Source organism: Dama dama, chromosome 16, assembly GCF_033118175.1.
Source record: "Dama dama isolate Ldn47 chromosome 16, ASM3311817v1, whole genome shotgun sequence".
Lineage (NCBI taxonomy): Eukaryota > Metazoa > Chordata > Mammalia > Artiodactyla > Cervidae > Dama > Dama dama.
In genome coordinates this window covers 13,249,823-13,271,505 of record NC_083696.1, presented here as the reverse complement: position 1 = coordinate 13,271,505, position 21,683 = coordinate 13,249,823, and the positions used below count along the sequence as shown (strand labels likewise).

Here is a 21,683-nt window from a genome sequence, read left to right as displayed (position 1 = left end):
TGGGGATAGTAAACGGAGGTGCCTAATTCGTGGCTTGGTTAATGGCTTTCTCAGCCCTGGTCTTAGCCACTCCCCACCCCTGAGTGCATGGTCTTACCGCCCCCACCATTTCAGTGCTCTAATCACAGGACACCAGAAATGCTGAAAGTGAGGGTCAATGAATCTCACAGATGCTTTGGAATGAGCAGAATCACTGATCAGACCCATTCTTGCTGTTAGTTATTGACATCATGCTATAATCTGAGAACTTGAGAAGTCCTCTGTTTATTTAGATCAGATAAACAGTGAGCTGAGGGCCAAATTTAAATGCTGAACTGCGAGCTAACAGTGTTTTTTGATATTTTTGCATGGTTGCATTTGAAATGGTATATAAATACCTAATTAATATCCTCAATTTTGTCTCTTGGCTTGCAGAGACCAAAATATTTATGGTCTAGCCCTCTACAGAAATAGTGTGCTGAGCCCTGGTTTAGATGAAGAGGCTGAGGTTCAGAAGGGCCAAGTTGCCCAAGATGCATTTTCAGAGTGAAATGAATTTCACAACAAGTTGACATTTTTTACCTTTTGTTTTTGGGCTATATGCCCAAAGGTGGTTTTATTTTTATTTTTAGGCAGGATGTATAGTAATCAGATGGGAGGGAAAAACACAGAAAGTTACAAATGTACCAATGGCCAAACAAAATACCTAAAGGTCAGCAGTTGAGGACAGAAGACTGAGTTTTGGTCTCATCTTCTGTTAGCTTTATGACTTTTCAGATGATTTAATTTCTCTGAACCTTAGTGTCATCCTCTATAATGAGACTATCCTGCCTTCCCTCAACGGCTGCTGTGGTGCTGAGACAAGACAGTGAATAGGAAAGCAGTTCGCCGACTGCAAAGCACCGCGCATGTCATTGTCATGCTTGTTACAACGATTAATGTGCTTTTTCTCATGATCCGGAATTCTAACTTACATTCACATAACTCGCATTAATGTAATCTTCGTTTCCCTGCAACAATACCCGGGTGGTGTCATCTGTGGAGGAGGAAGAAATTTACTGATTATTCAGAGTGTTATTTTTACCACCCCAAGTAAACAAGGGTTCAGTTCCCAGCCCATCTGCAGCCCTCGCCTCATTAGCATAAACACTATTCCCCAACTGTTCCGAGTTTGAAATGGCTGCAATAAAGACGGTGGTGTTTACAGACACACTGCGAGTCTTTCCAGAATACCAGACAATCTGTTTTAAAAAGGGAAACATTATCTCAGTGTGTGTGGGGGGAGGAGGCATTCATGCCAGATACTCACAAGGCAGTACATCTTTATATCGGTTTTTGTCTAGATTTTGAGGCAGCTTTGCAAACGTGATGGCCAAACCGGGCTTCTTTCTATAGAGTTGCTATATGACAAACAGGGAAGTGAAAAAAAAAAATTGCAAAACACAGCTATGAAGAGTGTGAAAACATGCTCTAACAGTAAAGTTTACCATTCACAGCAGCAAAATCTTAACATTTAATAGTGATTTTATATATTAAGAGAAAAATCTTCCCAGTAAGAAATTCTACAACCCCAAGAGAAACTGACTAAATTCTTCAATATATATGGATTTTTTTTTTTAACATGAGACTCTTGGGGGAAAAAAGTCATAGGAAGGCGTGTGAGTCACAGATAATGGATCACAGTAAGTAAAACTTCACCTTCATGACAATTATTTGACAAGAGCTAAAAGCAAGTAGAGGGAAAAAAAAAGAGTTCTGACTAAAAATTAAATAGAAATCATTTACATTAGTCTAAAAACATTTACCTTCAATTTAATGGAGTGAACCACGTTCTTTGCCAAGAACAAGAGCCCTTTCATTCATCATTTCAGAAGTATACCTCCACAGCAAAAACATTTATTTAAATACCTAGTAAACTTCAATTAAATATTCCTTTAAGGAGGTATGTCCCTATACATGCAATCACTGGCAAAAATTCAGTTAAAACCCTCACTGTGTATATAGAAGCACATATTAGACACATTTGTACTGTACCTGACGTCATGTTAACAACAGCTCTAGGAAAGGTATTAATAGTATTCTTACTTTGCAAGCAAGAGGCACAGATGAAAAGCTTGGCTCAAGATTACAAATGAGAGGCTGAACTCAGATCTGACTCTAATGCTTGAGCTTTTCTCTTTGAAAAAGGAAGAAAGATAGCGCTAAGTCGTGTCTGACTCTTGCAACCCTATGGAGTGTAGCCTGCCAGGCTCCTCTGTCCATGGGATTTTCCAGGAAAGAATACTGGAGCTTTCCATTTCCTTCTCCAGGGGATCTTCCTGATCCAGGGATGGAACCCGAGTCTCGTCTCCTGCATTAGCAGATGGGCTCTTTTTTTTTTTTTTTTTTTTTTAAGCAGATGGGCTCTTTACTAGCTGGGCCACCAGAGAAGCCCTAAGACACATCTATTCCTTCCCAAAGTTTCCTCCTGCCCTTTTGAGTTCTCTTTTCTATACAACTGTATCTGCCATTTCAAACTAGAGTGTGAAACAATATTCACCGGTGGTTTTAGTTAACTTTGTGGGAATTCTAAAAGTTTTTTTTTTTCCCAGTGTTGGAAGTGATTTTTTTGCAGAAAATTTGACAAATTCAGACTAATATAAACAAAAAAGATTATCAATAACTTCACAACCCTGAGAGGTCCCTTTTCATCTATTTTATGTTTTTCATGCACACATGTATACAAATGTATGTAATTATATGTGTAACTACACATAATACACAGATACATTACTTTTTTAAAAACAAAACATGAGACAACATATATTAGCACTTCCTATATTATGTTCTATGGAACCCAGCTATTCTGGAAAAAACTATACTAGGTGGTGCTTGAAATAAGTTTCAAGGTCAAGGAAATTTAGGTAATACTATAAGTCATCTTATATTCTATGAATCTCTAACATGGCAAGTCCTGCAGTGCATAAGCTTATTTAATTCTGATTAGAGCGTTTCTCAAGCTAACTTGGCCATGGAGGATCTCATGTCTCACAAGAAGTGTTCTGGGAACTATCACCATAATTTTGAAGGCTGTTTCTCGTACTTATTATATAATGTCTAGTTTCCTGTGTCATTTAAATACTTGAAATATTCTCTATATACATGATTCCAGCTGGCTCAATAATCTATACGTTTTCAAAGTTTAACTTTTATTCCACTTCTTGATTAAACTGTTTTTAATTTTTCACTATCAAATATTCCCAGGAACAGAATTACTGAATTAAAGCATATTTTTGAGGATATATATACACACACACACATATGTATATATATAGTGGAGTTGTCCTACAGGGGAATATGAGATTGGTTAGTTTGCCAAATTGCAGCCAGCATCAATTAAAATGTGTTTGCAGTCTGAATAGAGACACAGAATAATGTCTTTCCCTGTATATTTTTGCATATTTTATATTTTTTATTTTATAAACCAGCTTTGTTGGTCTGTTTCATTTTTTTACTCCATTTAGTTCTTTTATTAAACAAACAAACTGCACAAGAGGCAATTAGCAGAGAGATTTTTGGTAATGATAATTATGTCTGATACATTTACCAAATGTTCAGAATTTCCGGTATTTCCCTAAGCTCAAATATTAATCATCTTTACAATTTCAGCTCCTAACAATCAAGTAGCCACTGAGCAACTTCTTAGATGTCTACGAGCTCTAATGGACTCTCCAGGCTCCTTCTAGAAGTACATTCGTGATTTATTAGAAGTTTTGGTTTGATTCCGGGAGAAGGAGAATATCTGAGTCAGTCAATTCCCCTAAATGTCATTTTGGTTCTAACTAACTTCATAGAAGTGAAATCTAATTGAGTGAATATAATCAGTAATACTAACCTGGAGGCAGGAAGTTTTTCTTTTCCAAATAACAAAAATGTAAATGTAATCAACTTGAGATGGTTTAGTGGAAAAGCATAGATCTAACAAAGGGCTTTAACTGCAACAAGTTTATGAAGTATCTCAGCAGTAAGTAAGTGCTGATAAAATCATAGAGTATTAAAGCAAAATAAAAAATAAAGTACTATAGAACTATCTGTAAAACTTTAAATGTGCACACCCTGGGCTTTACTTGACAGAAGTGCATAAAGATACATATCAAAGAAATTTATCTGCATCAGGATATTTTCTTATTAGTAGACAACTGGAAACAGCCTGAATATTTCCTAATAGGGAGAAGTGTCAACTTAAATTATGAGAGTCATACCACAAATTACGTGCATATAGAATAAGATGGACTAAAAGTACAGATTTAAAAGGATATCCACTCATCTATTTAAGTGAAAAAAGGAAGTGGCAGAATAACATAGTGACGATCCCATTTCCATACATAGCAGTATATGTACAATGTGTGTACAACGTATGTATGTACACTTACATACATGTGTGTATAAAATATATTTGCATGAGCAATAGAACAAGTACGGAAGGATACACATCAAATTGTTACTTGTTAATTATAACAGAAAGAAGCTAAAGGAGATTTCTGAATTACTTGAATCACTACAATGTGAATTTTTAAAAATTTAAATGAAATAAGAGCTACAACAAAAGAAATTTACATATAAAACTAAAAAATTTTTTTACAAAAAATTGGGTGAGCAAAGCTAAGTTTTTGGGGTTTTTTTGGCCTTTAGAAGGATTGACGATGCACTCATTTTTTTTTTTTCAATTATTTTTATTAGTTGGAGGCTAATTACTTCGCAACATTGCAGTGGGTTTTGTCACACATTGACATGAATCAGCCATGATGCACTCATTTTTATGCCTGCCTTGCCAAGGCTAATACTGAACACTCTTCCCGCTGGATTGCTTCAGTCCTATTCACACAGTTTCTGAAGGAGTTAGCAATTGGTTTTCCAGTTCTTTTAATTCACTGACTCTTCTCCAGACTTTGCAAGCTGTGTGGCAGGCTGGGTGTGAACACACTGCCCAGAGGAAGAGTGGTCCAGAGTGGACAGTGATGTGTTGGAAACACAGGTATGTCTTTCTGGAAGAATCAGGGATGGGAGAAAATGAGCTGAAGACTATTAGGCAGAACTTGAGACACGGCTCTTTCAAGAACTACTCATTGGACAGACAGTTTGTTTTGTTCATTCTTGGGCTGAAGGTATGCGAAGCAGGCAAGAACTGCCAGTCGTTAAGATCCCTTCAATTCTGCCCTAAAATGAGAGCAGTCAGGTGGCTGAGGAAGGTCATAGGCCTTATGTAAGACCACTTATTTTATTAAAATCTTAATTTTCATGTCCTCAAGTGCTTTGTTCTCATCATTATCAGGGCGTACTTCTATGTGTTAGTTGCTCAGTCGTGTCTGACTCTTTGCAACCCCAAGGACTGTAGCCCGCCAGGCTCCTCTGTCAATGGAATTCTCCAGGCAAGAACACTGTGGTGGGTTGCCATTCCCTTCTCCAGGGCTCTTCCTAAGCCAGGGATCAAGCCTGAGGATCCTGCATTGCAGACAGATTCTTTACCATCTGAGCCACCAGGATCTAGTTCTGAGCAGTTGTGAAACTGAGGGTGAATTGTAAGATCAGCCGAGAGGGTCTGCTATGGAACAGCTGTATTTAAAGTATCGCATCACTGGCTCTGGCCTTCAAAGACAGAAAACTGAACACTGGGGGCTAGAGAAGACCAGCGTGGTTTGCGTGGGCTGGATAAGATATCAGTTTTCCAGTATAAACATTTCTCCTTTGAAAAGATCATCTAAAAGCAGAGAGAGAAAGAGCATCAGGATATGACGCTGAGCTCCTCAGACTTCTGGTCCAACCAAAGATATGAAACCTGCTCATACCCCTCAGATAAAGGCCCTGGACACCCCACTTGGCTCCAACCAGCACATGCTGGCAAGGCTGGGCACAGTGGAAGCAACTGCCCCATCAACTGTACTCTGTACGTACCACACCAGACCAAGAGGGAATTCCCGCTGGAATTCCTGAAGGCTGACAACCCAAGGAGGAGGAAGAAAACAGGAAAAGACCAAAAAGAGAAGGGAGTTGAAGGGACAATGGGCAAGGAGAGCAAACGGTGGAAAGAGACTCCCTTTCATGCCCTTGGCAATGACCCAGGGTCCAATGCACGGCAATGACTTTTCCAGACAGTCACATACTGTGCTTTCTGTACCAAGTGCTAAACTGTGGTCTCCATGCCCTAGGCCAGCGTGCGCAATAAAAATGTGTAGCGTGGCAGAATGACGGGGTCTGCTGCTCTGAACAAAATGATGAGAGGTGGCTTAGCGGCAGGTAACTAGGCTAAGGGTGGCCCCTTTTCATGAAGGCCTTGAGAGGTGATTCTCCACTTTGCGGACATAAGAACACTTCTCCGCTCATCAACAGCTCACCCACACTGGGGACTTTCATCGTTCCCATACCTGACCCGGTCAGAGGGCCAGGACACCGCCTTGGGGGGACTCAAGAGTCTCTCCCTACCTTCCTGTAAAGGTTTGGTGAAATGAACTGACGCTGTTGCTGGCCATCTGGGGACTTTCAAGAGTGCAACTTCAGATCCCAGTCCCAAATGCAGGTCCCAGTGCTGGCAGACACAAGCATTCTTACAAGATTCTTATTCTTTCACAGGGAAATCCTTGGCAATGAGCTGGGGTGGCAACTCCTTTAACTGGGTCCCTGGCACTTGAAAGGTAAAGGCTACACATGTGTTCACTCCAAAGCCTACAGTCTGTTCCTTGTATTCCATAGATGTTGTACTTGATAATGTTTGCCTTTCTTAGAACAAAAATCTGGAAAATCAAAAAAAGCTTTTTGGTGTGAGTTTCAATCTTGAAGGTATACCTACATGTGTTAAGTCTTCAGCTGTTTTTGTTCTTCCAAATCAACTTTACAATGATCACAGCAACCAGTAAGTAGTAAGTCACCTGTTTTGACAGTAATGGATGTTTCTTCTAATGGGTGATGTAGGAACAGGTTCAGGGAAAACAGTGGTCAGAAGAGATAAAAAGATGGCATCTGGTTTTGGTAAAGAGGGAAGATGCTGATGTGGGAGAGGCAGGGGTCTCCCAAGTCTGGCATGACCTTTGATGGAGCTCTGTAGACACTCCTCCAACTCATCAGTCCTGGGAGGTGGGAGGACAGATGTTTCTCATTTTCTATTAATTGCATCCCACAAATCTCCAAAAAGGGTGCAAGGCCACTGCGTGAGGATGGGCATGAGGGGCCTTTGTGTGCTGGGAAGTTGGTTCTCAAAGGACAGTTCGCATCATCACTTAGCTCTCATCCAGGGTTGACTATACTGAATGCATTCCCTCTCCCTTGCCTACACAGAAAGCTCAACTCAGGGGAAAAAGCATGAAATGAGCCACAAGTTACTCGGGAAGGAATGACCCTGGGGCTGAGTCAATGAGTTCCTTAGAGGAGGAAAGCGTCCTAGAGGTGGTAATAGATTTGGGACTTGTGAACCCCAAGTCTGGGCTCCTTTACGTGAGAGACAGAGGAATGCTGTAACTCGGCCGCACACAGAATTGAGGCAGTTTGAGGCTGGTGATCAATGCTGGCAAATGGGTCACAAGGAATGGCTCACACTGCGTGGCTCCTGAAGACAAGAGCTCCCGATGGAGGCTGGGTGGAGAACTGGGTCACCCCTGGTGAGTCCTGACAATGGGCTTTCAACACAGATGCTAAGCCCAGCTCTGTCTCTGAGCAGCAGGGTGGCACTGGGAGAGTCCTGCAGCCACGGAGCCCTGCTCTCTCCACTTACAGAAGGAGTGATCCCAATAATTCTGCCCATGCCCGTCTCACAGAACTGCTGAGAGAGTCAACTGGGACAACATGTGTGAGACACGCTTGGTGGATTCCAAAGTGCTATAGAAACGCTAATTATTAAGTGTGATTTTACTACAGCTGGAACCAAACGCTTTCTGGAACACATTTGTAATTGTTTACTGAAAGCCAAGGGAGGGACAGGGGAATTCCATTAATGAAAAATGCTTCAAAGCAAGCTGTTCTGAAAACCAGCCTGTTATCATTGCAAAAGGGATTCCATCCACAGCCGAGATCCCCCAGGGCAGGTCCTTTATGCCAGGGAGAGGGTGGCAAGGGCACCTGCTAGGAACCAGGCCCTGCTTCTTGCTCTCAGACACAGCATCCAACAGTCAAGCTGCCACCTGCCGGCAGCACTGGAAGAGGAGCAGGTGGGGAAACAGAATAGCCAAGGCTCTGGAGTCAGACAGCACTGGTTCCCACTTCTTGTATGGATGGGGCGGGTTCTTTAGACTTTATTTACACATGATAATAGCTGTTACTTTTTATTGCGCCCTGACCACGTGGCAGACAACACATTAAGTATTTATCTCATCTTAACCCTTACAACTAGCTCATGACAGTTTCAGGTGAACACTGAAGGGACTTAGGCACACATATACATGTTTCCATTCTCCCCCAAACTCCCCTCCCATCCAGGCTGCCACATAACAGATGGGGAAGTAGAGGCCACAGAGGTTAAGGGATGTGCCTGAGGTCACACAGGAAGCAAGTGGTAGAGTCAGGATTTAAAGTCTTCTCAACTCCATGTGGCTAGACAGCATTTCAGATCTTTCTTAGCTCTGATGTCATGCTATTCTAACAACTCTCATGTGGAGACAGCAATTATATAAGGGGATTCCCAGGTGGCTCAGTGGTAACATGAATCTGCCTGCCCATGCAGAAACACTGGTTTGATCCCTGGGTCAGGAAGATTCTCGGGAAGAGGAAATGGCAACCCACTCTAGTATTCCTGCCTGGGAAATCCCATGGACAGAGGAGCATGGCAGGGCTATAGTCCATGGGGTCGCAGAGTCAGACAGGACTGAGCAATTGAGCACACGTGCATATAACTACATAAAGGTTCTACAGCTGTTAAGAGAACAAGTTCTGTGAGTTTAACCCGCCTGGGCTCCAATCAGGCTGTGCCATTTACTGTGAGAGAACCTCTCCTAGACTCTGATCCTTCATTCATACAAACTGTACAAATTATTCAATTTATACAGATTGTATAAATTAAACCACTTATACAACAGTGATAATGACAGCACCTACAGTGGGCTACTGGGAGATGATGCCTGTAAGGCCCTGGGCATATGGTAAAGGCACATTCAAGGTTTCCTTTTGCTTCCTCTGGTATTCCCCTCCTTCAGCAGTCGTGTAAGACATCTTCCCCCACCTAGAGCAGTGGCTGTTAAATTGCGTTTCACAGTCTAGGATTCCTTAGTGGGCAATGTGGAGAGACTGAAAGGCAGGGCTCCATGGATCCCACTGGCTCCCTCAAAGAGCAGCTCTGCTGTTATTTGTTCCACATTTTGGAGCGCTGAAAAAGTTAATTTGTTTAAAAAGAGGCTTTTCCTACTTAGTTTCTAGGAAGTGTTTTGATTAAATGAATGAAATGTGTACATACAAGGATTTAACCCTAAAAATCCCATGTTCTCCATTTCTTATTTCTTCTGTAGTCCGATTACAGGCTCTAAAGGCAGGACTTAGGATGGGCAGCGGTGGGACAGTGGTTCTGGTACGATCTTACTCTCCCACCCTTAGGATCAGCTTGTTCATCAAAGCCGCATGGTGGTCTTGTTAAGAAGCGGTACCCAGGCGCCCTCCCAGCGCGGCTGATGGAGTAGCTGTGGGCTGAGGCTGTTTTAACTATCTCCTCCGGGGAGACCCACACGGGTGGTCAGGGTGTCACCCTGTGAGAAATACTGCTCAAAACCACAAGGAGACAGGTGGGTGCTTCCTGCTAAAGCATTTATCATCTTCCTAATGAATTTCAATGAACATTATTGCTCAAGGAAAACCTCCTAGGGGAGTCTCACGTGGAAAACACGAGAGGGGAGGGGATTTTCCGGAGCACGGTTGAAGACCAGGCGCCATCTTTTTCCTCACCGAGAGCCCTCAGCGCCGCCTTGTGGACAGTCTGATCAAAGAGGCCCGGTTCCGCCTGGGCGAAGAGCTTCCGTCACCTGGAGACATCGCCCAGGACTCCGGGAGTGTTGCTCACCTCAGGGAGGACTGTTTGCCTACCTGACCCCATGAGCTTCGTCTGCGACCGGATGGGATACCCTCCCCTCCACACTTCATCCCATCCACCCTCTATTATCCTAGAGGGCCTCCTGGAAACCTCTCACCTCCAGTTCCTACAGAACATACGTTCTGTGGAATGAAACCTTGGCCTTTAGCTGCTTCTGGGACTCATGATACATCCCCACCAATATGCCAAAATTAAGACTGTAAGCATCTTGGGGCCAGAAATCCCCCTTCTCCTTCCCTGACTGTGTTCCTGATCTAGCATTTGGCACATGATAAATACCTAATACACACTCGCTGGATGAATGAATGGACGACTCCAAAAAAGTGCCATTCCCCTTTGACGTTTCCTTCCAATTCCCTGCCAACAGAATAAAACTGGTATGTTCTGGCTTTTAAGTGCTCCTTGTTTTAAGTGTTTTAATACATGTTTAAAGCTGAGTCGCTTTGCTATGCACATGAAACTATTACAACTATTAATAGGCTAAATTTCAATATAAAATAAAGTTAAAAAAAAAATCAAGACACATCTCCTTCCTGCCCAAAAACCTGAGTTTTAGTGTTTAAAATGTCTGTCTCAATTTTGAGGTTTCTGCAATGCAAAGAGTCTACAATTTTTTTCTTTTAAAAGTCTTAAGCCTACCTAGCTTCCTGCAGGCCACTAGAAAAAAGTTATCTTTGTATTAGTAGATATTTAGTATATGTTCATCAATTCTATCTAAGTAATCATACTCTTCCTGCCCTTTTATCCTGATTTCAACTTATTTTTTTGTCTATATTGTCTGTCAAGGGTGTTAAGTTCAAAATTCCCTATTGATTTTTTGGGTGGGGTCAATTCACCTTTCACTTGTGGGTTTTACTTTCTACTGCTGTTCAATACACATTGCTCTAATAATGTATTTTATTTACATTCTATTTCTTACCCCATTATAAAATAAACCTCTCTCTCACTCAAGACTCTCTGCTTTGCAGCTTTCTTGTTTGATATTCACATTACTTAGGTTTTCCTAAATCAATATGCAATCATAAACATTTGACAAATTCCCTAGTTTTGCTTCTGTGACTCTTCCCTTTATATGGCTTTCTAATAAACAATGCAGTGCAGACTTCGGCTTTTGAATCTGACCTGAGACTCTGCTAATTCATGAATCCAGACTGTGTATGTTGTCATTAATCATGATCAATTGTCTTTCATCAGCCTATTTTATGCTTTCTCTGATCTCTTCTGTTATCTTTCACTGCATGAACTACTCTGTCTTCTACCACTTTTAAAAAATGTGGAAGATAAATACATTTTATTTATATTCTGTTAGTGGTCAGTAAAACTGACTTGAAAACCCAGTCTCCTCGAGTCCTACTTTATTTTGCAGAGTCTCTGCGTGTACCTTTGGTCAACAACCTCAATCCCACGAGCAGAGGTCTCTCCTGGGGAGGGAAGACTGGGTCTGACTTTGATCTCCCCTCGTGTCCCCGTGGTTCCGGGGGACTTGAGAAGCCCAGCCCCTGCGCCCTCACGGGATGGTACCAAGCGCTCCAAATTACAGCGTGCCTGGTGGGGTCAGGGCCCGGCTCCTCCTCCAGCCCTCTGCGCTCGCCCACGCGGCCTCTCCACCACCTTCGACTGCCAGTGTTCTGAGCTTTTGTGTTGGCAGCTAAACATGCTCAGAGTCCCACCTCCTCGGTTTCTGACACATTTCTCCATGACTACTGATCGTTACTAGAACAGGAAGGGGAGGCAGAGTTCAGGCATGGGCCATGGCCCCCAGCCGCCCTGCCCTGGCTTTCTCCTGGAGGCCCTGAGCCCCTCAGGGGTCCCTCGATGAGGTCCAGCCACCTGGTGACGACTTGGGGGACCCTGCAGCCGTCGGGCAGCCCACCAAGGCCCCGGGGTCTCTTACCTCAAACTGGATCAGCACCGTCCCGCTTTCGAGGCCCTTCTTTAGCTGCTCCATGGACCCCTCCAGCGTGTCGCCCCCCTCCGGACACACGGGGAAGATGGCCTCTGGGAAGAGCTGGTTCAGTTCATCTTCAGATTTGATATCAGCAAACGAATGGACGGCTGCAGTGGACGAGAAAGGGGGTGTCGGGGTTGCCCAGCCATGCACAGGGGATCGGTTTCCTTCCCCCAAATTACATTTGTGACACCTGAATGCAGACGGTTTAAAACATCTTATTAAATGATTAAGCACATGGTAATCATTTTCACCAAAGATACTACTTCCCGTTGAATGATTCAATATGTGCTAATTATACAAAATGACATACTAATCTTTCTGGTTAGCCTTAAATGATGGTGTTTAGGACTCAAGAGGCTTCTGTCAGAGGTAAGAGGAAGGGAACACACATCATTGAAGAGAACACATCTTCTCCCTTTGCCTCCTCTGACCTGGTTGTTATTCTTTCCTTCTCAGGTGCCCTGCATTAGTTCCCTTCAAACAGGCACTTTCCCAGGAAGCTGGTATGGGGTCTGGTGCTGTCCACACCCCCGCCCCACAGAGCTTGGTCAGTTCACCTCTAACTTAAGACTCTTGTTAGCTGGGAGGCTCTGGGGTAGACATCTCTGAGCTTCTTCTTCAGAATTCTCCCTTCATGTCAGACTCGATACGGGTGAAAACCAACAGAACACCTCCTCCCCCCCCATCACGCACACCACTTCCCCAGCCTCACGTGCCTTTCTGTCCACCATCACTTCAGACTTTGGGATCATCTCTGAATGCTCCCTTTTGACCCAGAAAGAGAAGTCACTCTGTTACCCCAGAGCCTTCAGTGACTCTTTACTGCCTTCAAGGTGAGAGGAAATGAGAAGGAACAACTTTTATATTTTCCCACACAGTTGAACTGAATCCTCACGGTGCTAACCAGTATTCCCACCTTATTTACTTATTTATTCCCATTTTACAGGCTCACAGGCCAAAGAGTTGTCCAAGGTGACCCAGCCTGTCAGGGTGGGACCTGGGAATTCAGTCTACATGTCTGACCCTAACGGGCACATTCGTTTCACTGATCAACAGAAGCTCCGATTTTTTACTGATTTTCATGGGTTCTGTCGCATGTGCTACTCTCTCTGTTACTATTATTTTTCTTTCAATCAATTCTTTTCTTTAAATATTTTAAAAATGAACTTATCATGACAGTTATAGAAAACCAGTGGCACTGATCTTTCAACTCCACTAGTCTACAAACATCTCTGTTCCTCACCTCAAACAGGTGCCAGCCCCTTGCCATGGGTCAGTGGAGGATGCCCACCGGGGCCTGGCCAGAGCTCTCTGATGCCACTTCCCCTCCTCCTCCCCCAAGACGCTGCCCTTTATCGGCCAGCACGTCACCTGGCACATCACGTGATGGACAGGCTTGCTTCCAGCTGCTGGCCTCCTTCCTTCTCTACCATCACATGGCCTTATCAGACTCACAGCAACTTACTTAACCTCTCTGTGACTGTTAGCCTCATTCGGGGATAAGAATACCAACCTTATGAGATCATTGTGAGAATGGAAGAGGATAATTATGTAAAGCGATTAACCCCACGCAGGCACTTCACTGGGGCTGCACAGAGGTCTGCCACTGTCACCAGTGAACCTACTATGTGTCCAGGGTGGAGCTGGGTTTGGTGAGATGGGTGGTGGGAGGAGCTGGGTTAGGGGGCTGGAGAGATTCGGGAGGACCTCACAGAGAAGGCGGGATGAGCGCTGGCACTGGGAGTTTTAGTGGGAACAGAGGGGTGTGTGGGGGGTGTGGGCTGTGCCGATGACTGTGAGTCCAGATGGAGATGCAGGGCCAGGGCCCGAGTCACGTGCTTCATTTACCTTCAGTGTCTGAAAGCTGGGAAGGAGGATTCGAGGACTGGGCTTCCTGCTTTGTAACAACAACAACACTAACAGTAGTGGTATCAACAGAGGATGCCCTTCCGACGCCCACCAAGAACTGGGCAGCGTCTTCGACACTTTCCAGTATGAGCCTCGTTTTATCTTCTCAGGGACCCCGCGAGGTAGCGACTATGTCATCCTCATTTTACATTAGAGGAAACTGAAACTTAGACTGGGTAAGAAATCTGCTCAAAGTCCCGGAACCCAGGAGGAGGCAGACTTAGAACAGCCTTGAGGCAGCCAGGCTCCGGCCCCATTCTGCTAAAGCCTCTCTCCAATGAAACCAAATGCACATGAATGAAATATAACCTGATCCTTTGAGAAAGGGTTGAAAATGCAAATGCAGGCAGAGGCAGGCAGCTAAGAGGGCTGCATGAAGGGGGCTGAGATGGACTTGCAAGGAATAGGGGAGAGGAATGTCATGTCTTGTATTAAAGGTGGGGGCGCGGGGGGGGGTGGTGCTGCCTACCTGCAGAGGACTGGCCATGAGGGGCGGGGCCCTGTGGGGCCAAATCTCCACATTTTTCAAGTGAGAAGTCAGCCATCAGGTTGCTCCCCATCAGGGGAAAGTTCTTGATTTTCCAATGTTGGCTATGAGCACAACATCTTGAAACCAAGGAACGGGCCCGAGAAGGCCCTCTTCGCTAAGGCTCCTCTCCCTCAGGGGCTGTTACCTTTCCTCCTGATCACCAGGGCCAGCTCCCGCGTGTGCGACTCCCGGCTGGCTTTGATGAACATTACCACTTGGTCATGGGTGTGTTCTGAGATGTCCCGGCCGTTGATTAGCACGATTTGATCCCCTTCGTTCAGCTTAGGAATGCAGGTGTCTGCCTGCACGCAGGGCAAGAGCGAGTTTTTTTCGTTACCATAACATAATCCTCAAGGGGAGAACCTGATGCTTTCTGAGCCTGGACACTGGAGACCATGACCAGGTTCTGCCTTTCTCCCCCCGGCATTACCGCCTTTATTTTTATTTTAGCCACTGCTATGTTGACATGGTAGCTAGTGGTGGGATTTAAAGAAGTGTTGCTCAAAAACCTATATTACGAATGAAACATTTCAGAACAAAGTGAAAAAAAGTGCTGAGGCCATTTCTCTATGGCAGCCAAGCTTCACTTATTACGGTAATGTCAGAATGATTCTACTGCCTCTACCTTCTGTTTTTCCAGGTGCGTTGTTAGAAAATGATTTGTCAGCTAAAAGCAAGTATCTAGCTATCTTGTGATGGAGAAAGCCTTTGCAAGCATAACCCCCAAGGCACAAACCGTTACGGACAAGAAGCCGTGCAACTGATCGAAAGGCTTCTTACCTCATAGAGGCCATAAGCAGTAAGAAAAAGTAAACGACAAGCTTAAAGAGTACTTAAGAGTAAAACCCCCAAACGGGTCCCTTTCTTAGGAGGTACAGGGACTCTTTGGTGCTCAATGCTTAATAAAAAGCAAATCATCTCCTAGATGCCTAGAGGCCCAGGCAGAGGGCTGAGGATGGGGTGGGGGTGGGGGAAGAGGCAGAAGGCCCACGAGCCCACTTAGAGCTTGTGGAACAGCAAACGCTATGCCCCAGTTGCCCTCTTTCGAGCTGGACTTCTACACTTAAACGTGCCTCCCAATCACCTGGGGATCTGGTTAAAAATGCAGATTCTGGTCCAGATGGTCTGGGGTGGGGTACGAGAATCTGCATTTCTAGTAAGCTTCCCAAGGGATGCTGGTGCTGCAGCCTCGGGGACCACACTGAGCAGCAAGGTTCTGGAAAATTCTTTCTTCCTATCTCTACGCATGCACTGACACACGCTCTATGCTGCCAGTAAAAAAGAAACAGGACACAGAAATAGAAATCTGTTACATTTACGGGAAAATGGACTTGGGAAATTACAGAATATGTTTACTTACAGGTGACTCTGGGTTTATCCTTGACACCACGAGAGGCATCTTTTGATCCACTCCTCCCTGTAAACATGTAGATTAAAAACCACTTGAGTTGTTCACAGCACCAAAGACATGCAGATATCTCTGACACAAAAGGAGGGCTCAACTTTCACTTAAATATATTCTACTCCCAAGGGTTGGTACCTTTCAGAATGATAAGGTTCCAGAGGCTATGGGTCTAGTGGGTCAACCAGAAGGCCACTCAGAAGCCTCCCACTAGCATCCCCACCATCCATGGACTAAAGATACACTTGGAAAAAGCAAGCTCCTTTCAAAAAATGCAAACATTCTCAGGAAAAAGACTCTAAAAGCCCAGCCCATAAGTGCTGCTGGGAGAGGAGTTTACGGTGGAGGAGAGGAGCTGTGGAAAGGTCCCAGACTGTGAGGGCTTTTGACCTCTGAGAACTGGCTGTCAGCAGGGCTGCCGGGGTAAGAGAAAGGGGTGTATGATGGCAGTTGTGGGGTGGGCAGTGAAGATCACCTGCCTTCACTCTGCTCTAAGGCTGGTAAACCTTTTCTGTGAAGGGCCAGATACTACTTATTGTGGCTTTGTGGGACAGAGGGCACTCTAGCAACTCTGCCATCGAAATGCCAAAGGAGACATAAATCATTTGTAAATGAATGGGGTGTCTGCATTCCAATAAAACTTTATTTGTAAGAACAGATGGGATTGGGCCCGTAGGTCATAGTTTGCAGAGCCGGCCTAGAGGGAAACAGAGGAGGTTACGGCCCTGCACCTGAATCCCTGTTCTCTCGTTCTCTCTTAGCAGTGCTGAGGGGTTACCACCTCTCTGAACCTTGTGTTCAGTCAGTTGTATCCCAATTCTTTGCGACCCCATGGACTGTTGCTCTCCAGGCTCCTCTATCCATGGGATTCTCCAGGCAAGAATACTGGAGTGGGTTGCCATGTCCTCCTCCAGGGGATCTCCCTGACCCAGGAATCGAACCTGCATCTCTTGCCTCTCCTGCATTGGCAGGCGGATTCTTTACCACTGAGCCACCTGGGAAGGCCCTTAGAGTGCATCTATAAAATGTTTAAAAATACCAACTTCACCACTTAATAAAAGGACTCAATAAGGGGAAATGAATAATCCCCTTTATAACCTCAAGTACCTAGAGTAGGCACTCAGTATGAGGCAACTCCTATGGCCCCGGTGAAAAGCTCCCAATTCTGAAGGCCAAGCCAATTTTCCTACACAGCCTTAAGGTCCGTGGCACATTTGTAATGGAAGTTTAAAAATCATCTAAAGAGTGCTTCAGAGCATCACACGTCCTTATAAATTACACACAACATTACCTTTAGATTAAATCCAAATTTCCCATCTTCATCTGGCGTGATGCGGATCAAGACTAAGTAGCCGTCACCATCGTTCTGGAAAATGTCAGAAAATCGCCAATTACGTAACTTCTTTCTCCAGTGGTTGGTGATAACCTATTTCCTTTGAGTCCTAAACCACTTAACTGCCCGAGAGGCGGCCCCACACGGGAAGCCCGGCTGGCTTGGCCCCGCTTCAGCCACAGCACCTGAGCGCCCCACCTTGTCACAGTAGTACTGGCTGGAGTCCTCGGCGATGCCCCCTGTGGTCACCCTGTGGAAGTCCTCTAGGAACTGCTGATCGACGCCATCTGGGGAGCAGGAGCCTGGAGCATTTGAAGATGGAGACACAGAACTGGATGACTTCTGGGTCAGGCAGCTTTGTGCTGGGCTGTTCTCGGATATACTCCTTCATCGTGGGGGAGGAGGAGATATTTTAATAACTGGATTAATATTTTATCAGAGCACACAATACTGACTGTTGGAGCCTGGCATCTCACGGCTGTCACTGATCCTTAGAACCTTAGAGGGGCTCTGAAGGTCAAGCCCAGGGTTTGTGCACACCCAGAGTCCACTGGCTGCCCATGCCCCCAGCTGGCCTCAATAGCATCAGCTTTTAGTTTTGGGGAAAAGGGGAAGGAGGGCAGGGCAGTACCAAGAACTGCTGACAACTCAGCAGCTTTAGAAAGGTAATAGGGAGCTGTGCCCAGCTACTCTGGTGCTTAATTATTGAAGCTCACTCAGATGTGTGGGTCTCCATCGCTGCTCATCTCACTCCCGCTCATAGCTCTGCTTCATAGGACAGTTTGCTACCCAGAGGAAACGGGACTGGCACTGCACATTCAGGACAACTTATATCAATCCTAGTTTACATCATTCACCTGCGACATCCACTCACTGCCTCCGCTGAGATCATAGGTTTTCTTTTTCTCTAATATAGGTCCTTCAGTACCTTGGTGCTGCACAGTCCAATATGGCAGCCACCAGTCACAAGTGGCTATTTAAAGAAGTGAGGATTAGAAAATTCCTCAGCTGTACCAGTCACATTTCAAAAATGCCCAACAGCCACACGTGACTAGAAGCTCCTGCACTGGACAAGATCAGTCACAGAACACTTCCACCATTGCAGGAAGTTCTACTGGATGACGCTGTCGTTGAGAAGTGTCAAAGACCTCTGGGGTCATCTGTCCCGTTCTCACTTCACAGATGAAGAAACTGGTCAAGAGGCACTGAGTGACTTGTCCCAGGTCACACAGCTTTTTCCTCACCCACCAGGAGTCTGGTGAACATGAGTCCCTGAGCACCTCTCCCCTCTCCCAGCTACCGGATCTGCTCCTAAGACCATCCTCTCCAACCTCTCAGGGCTGCAAGGACGAACACTGTGTAGGGCATGCAACTCCTCTGCATCATGTACACCCACACTACACTCCTTCCAGGGCTGCAGGTTGAGTGAAAGACGCCTTCAAACACCTACAGACTATGGGGCTATCCTCACGCTGCACAGACTCCTCCACATTCTGACCTCACTCCGGGTTAGTTGATGGGAAAGGTGAGCAGACAAAGACAGTGAGACAGACAGACAGACAACAGTCACTGCTGCCTCTTACTAAACCTTTATTTCAGGTCCTTTTCCAGGGATTTTTCCATTAACGGAGTACCTCTCTGTTTCCCAGCAAGTTTAAATTAGCTTACTTTAAATACAAAATCTGTATCGTTTTACTCATACAAAGTGATTCACAATCTCAATTCATTTGAATACAAAATTTCGGTGACAGTGTAGAAACAGAGCTATTTGCAAGAGAAGAGTTTGAACTTTAAGGTGCTCAAATTGCCAGTTAAGGGGTATCATGGATGGGAAAGCATTTCAGAGCGAGGAGATTTTGGACTTAAAGCTGTGTCCTAGTGGGATGTTTTCAGGCTGGAAATAAATGACCTTAGTTAACAGGAAACTAAAAAAAAAAGTTCTCAAGTAGGGCAACGTTTCTCTCTTGATGTTTCTAAGAGCACCTCCTAGTGGCAGAAAGGCAGACTTGAACTTGCTAAACAAGATAAAGCCCGAAGTATTTAGGGAATGCTATTTCCAGATAGCGGTGGAACTGAACCTTTAACATGGAGCTGCCGACAGCATTCATAACTTCAAGTATTTGGGAGAATCTGAAGACGAGAGTGATGGAAAGGGTGAGGACATGTAAACAGAAGAGCAAGGCAAAACAGTGGAAAACAGACTTCTCAGTCAAGTGTAATATATTTTTGTATTCACTGTATCTAACTTCTAAATTCTGAATTTTGAAATACGTTATATAGAATTTAGATGACATTTTGGAAGGTTTTAAAGTATTTTTCTTTGATCAGTGTCAAACTGAATGGTCTACCCAAAACAACCCACAGTATTGAAAATAACCTATTCGAAGTCATTATGTCCCCAATCCTATTTTCTAAGTAGGGGCGGAGAGGTTACTTTTAGACGGTAATTTATTAAACATGACAATATTTTTTTGGCTGAACCACCATGTACAGACGTTCCCTGCAGGCTGCAGTAACGTTCGGCTCAGCGTGGAAGATGGACAGACAGATGGCGAGGAGGACATCAAATGATGCAAGACACAACGAGAACGTGGCAGCTGGACACAGCACAGCGATGCCGAGAGTGAGGACGCCAGACCTCCCCGCTCGGGGCAGGACGTGAGGCATGACTGAGGGAGGGACCAGGGCAACCCCTGAGGCTTCGGGGTAACTGTGAAAGGGGCAAGGAAACGCAGGCAGAGAGAAACTGGAAGCAAGTGGTTTGCCCCAGAGGCAGGAGGAGGGACTGCCACTGCTGTTGGGGAACCAGAGCGGTCGGGGAGGGACTGGCCACCCCCAGCTCCCGGAGGAGAAAGGGGCAGAGACAGACGGACGGACTGACCGGCAGACAAGCGGGTGCTCGCCCTCAGAAGCCGATGCTTCAGAACTGTAAACGCAGTAGGCATCGGAAACAAAAGCCAGGACAGAGTTCATTTCTCTGAAGAGAAGCAAGGTTAAAGAAAAAGTTAATATGGCAAGATTTACCATCTGATATTTTTTATACCACTCTTTCCTACACTCTAGGAAATTCCAAAGACACCCCCCCCAACCCACCCCCAAACCTGTCAGCCAAGCAAAGCTGTGCTCCCACCAAGGGTTTCACGGTTCTCACTGGGGGCCCCTGAGAGCTCTGGCGGGTGACAGAATGGGAGCTGCTCCGGATGGTATCTCTCTCTCAAGTCTATGAGAGACTCAAGGTTGGGAGGGACCCTGGTCCTCTGTCTCTTCCTCCCCGAGGGCACTGAACACGTAGCCAGGTAATCTACACGGGTCCTGACGGAAGGAGCACTGACTAACAGAAAGTATCTCCGGAGTGTGGGTGTTGGTGACGTGGAAACATTGTCCAGGGGACACTTATTTCTGCAACACACGCCAAGCGCCCGAGATCCAAACTTCACGCAAGAAGTGGCGGAGGTGGCGGAGGGAACACAGGTCAGAAATGCCGCTTTCTAAGCTCTGTGTCTCATCACTAATGGAGTCACAGGTCATGCATCATCCCCAGGCTGCTCCGTTGGACGCGGTGATACCTCAATAGCAAGAAGGCACTGGGTAAATTCTGGTCAATTTGTGCTTGAATTGTTTGAGAATTTCTCACCCATATGTACCCTGCAGCGGCACCTACCACAGGGAACTGCTGACAGAGGACAGTTAACCAAAACTTGTCGCAGTAAATCTGTCTGAGTCCTTGGTGTGCAGATCAGATGCTGTGTGGTCATGTGATACGGGGACCTGCCATGGAAGTGGCAGAGGAGACATGCATTATGAAAACTTGGGAGCTTGTCTGGGCATTACCCAAGGGCTGCATCCTGTTTCATGTGACCATGTGTCTGTCTGTCTGTCCATCTATCCACAGAGTCACTGTATATCTAAGTGCCAGGCCTCATGCCAGGTTTGGGGGAAGGAGAGGTGAATAGGGCACTGTTTCTGCCCTCGGAGAGCTCACTGTCTATTTTAAGGTACAGAAATAAATCAGACATTATCATCACGCTCTAAGGGAGATGCTCAGATGTCTGGGGTACAGTGGGAGGCCAGGAGGGACTCCACAGAAGAAGGTGCACTTGAGTCTGAAAGATAAACTAGCAGCAGTTTAAACAGGTAGTCAGGAGGGAAGAAGAAAGTATTTTAGACAAAACTCTAATTTAAAAAAAAAACAAACCTGCAGCATCTGCAAAGGCATGAAACTTTGAAAAAGCACAGAAAAGACATCTAAGTAGGGGAGTGATGTGCTCGGGATTGAATTTCAGGAAGAGAAGCCTTTTACCCTTGTTGAAACTCCAATACTTTGGCCACCTGATGCGAAGAGCTGACTCATTTGAAAAGACCCTGATGCTGGGAAAGATTGAGGGCAAGAGGAGAAGGGGACAACAGAGGATGAGATGGTTAGATGGCATCACCGACTCAATGGACATGAGTTTGGATAAACTCCAGGAGCTGGTGACGGACAGGGAGGCCTGGCGTGCTGCAGTCCATGGGGTCGCAAAGAGTCAGACACGACTGAGTGAC

The 21,683-nt window shown here is 45.4% G+C and overlaps 1 protein-coding gene across 5 annotated transcripts in view; it reads right to left on the bottom strand.

Annotated features, from left to right (window-relative positions):
- PTPN3 (protein tyrosine phosphatase non-receptor type 3) overlaps positions 1 to 21,683 on the bottom strand; it is a 115,523-nt gene that overhangs the window by 16,149 nt on the left and 77,691 nt on the right. For 4 of the 5 annotated variants that reach the window (XM_061163451.1, XM_061163452.1, XM_061163453.1 and 1 more), the window contains 8 exons: positions 20,023 to 20,118; positions 17,340 to 17,526; positions 17,100 to 17,174; positions 15,767 to 15,823; positions 14,552 to 14,708; positions 11,913 to 12,073; positions 1,289 to 1,379; positions 954 to 1,015 (listed from right to left, as the gene is read on the bottom strand). In XM_061163451.1, the coding sequence (XP_061019434.1) occupies positions 954 to 1,015; positions 1,289 to 1,379; positions 11,913 to 12,073; positions 14,552 to 14,708; positions 15,767 to 15,823; positions 17,100 to 17,174; positions 17,340 to 17,526; positions 20,023 to 20,118 (886 nt within the window). The remainder of the gene's footprint in view (positions 1 to 953; positions 1,016 to 1,288; positions 1,380 to 11,912; positions 12,074 to 14,551; positions 14,709 to 15,766; positions 15,824 to 17,099; positions 17,175 to 17,339; positions 17,527 to 20,022; positions 20,119 to 21,683) is intronic. The other variant, XM_061163454.1, reaches the window with a different exon arrangement.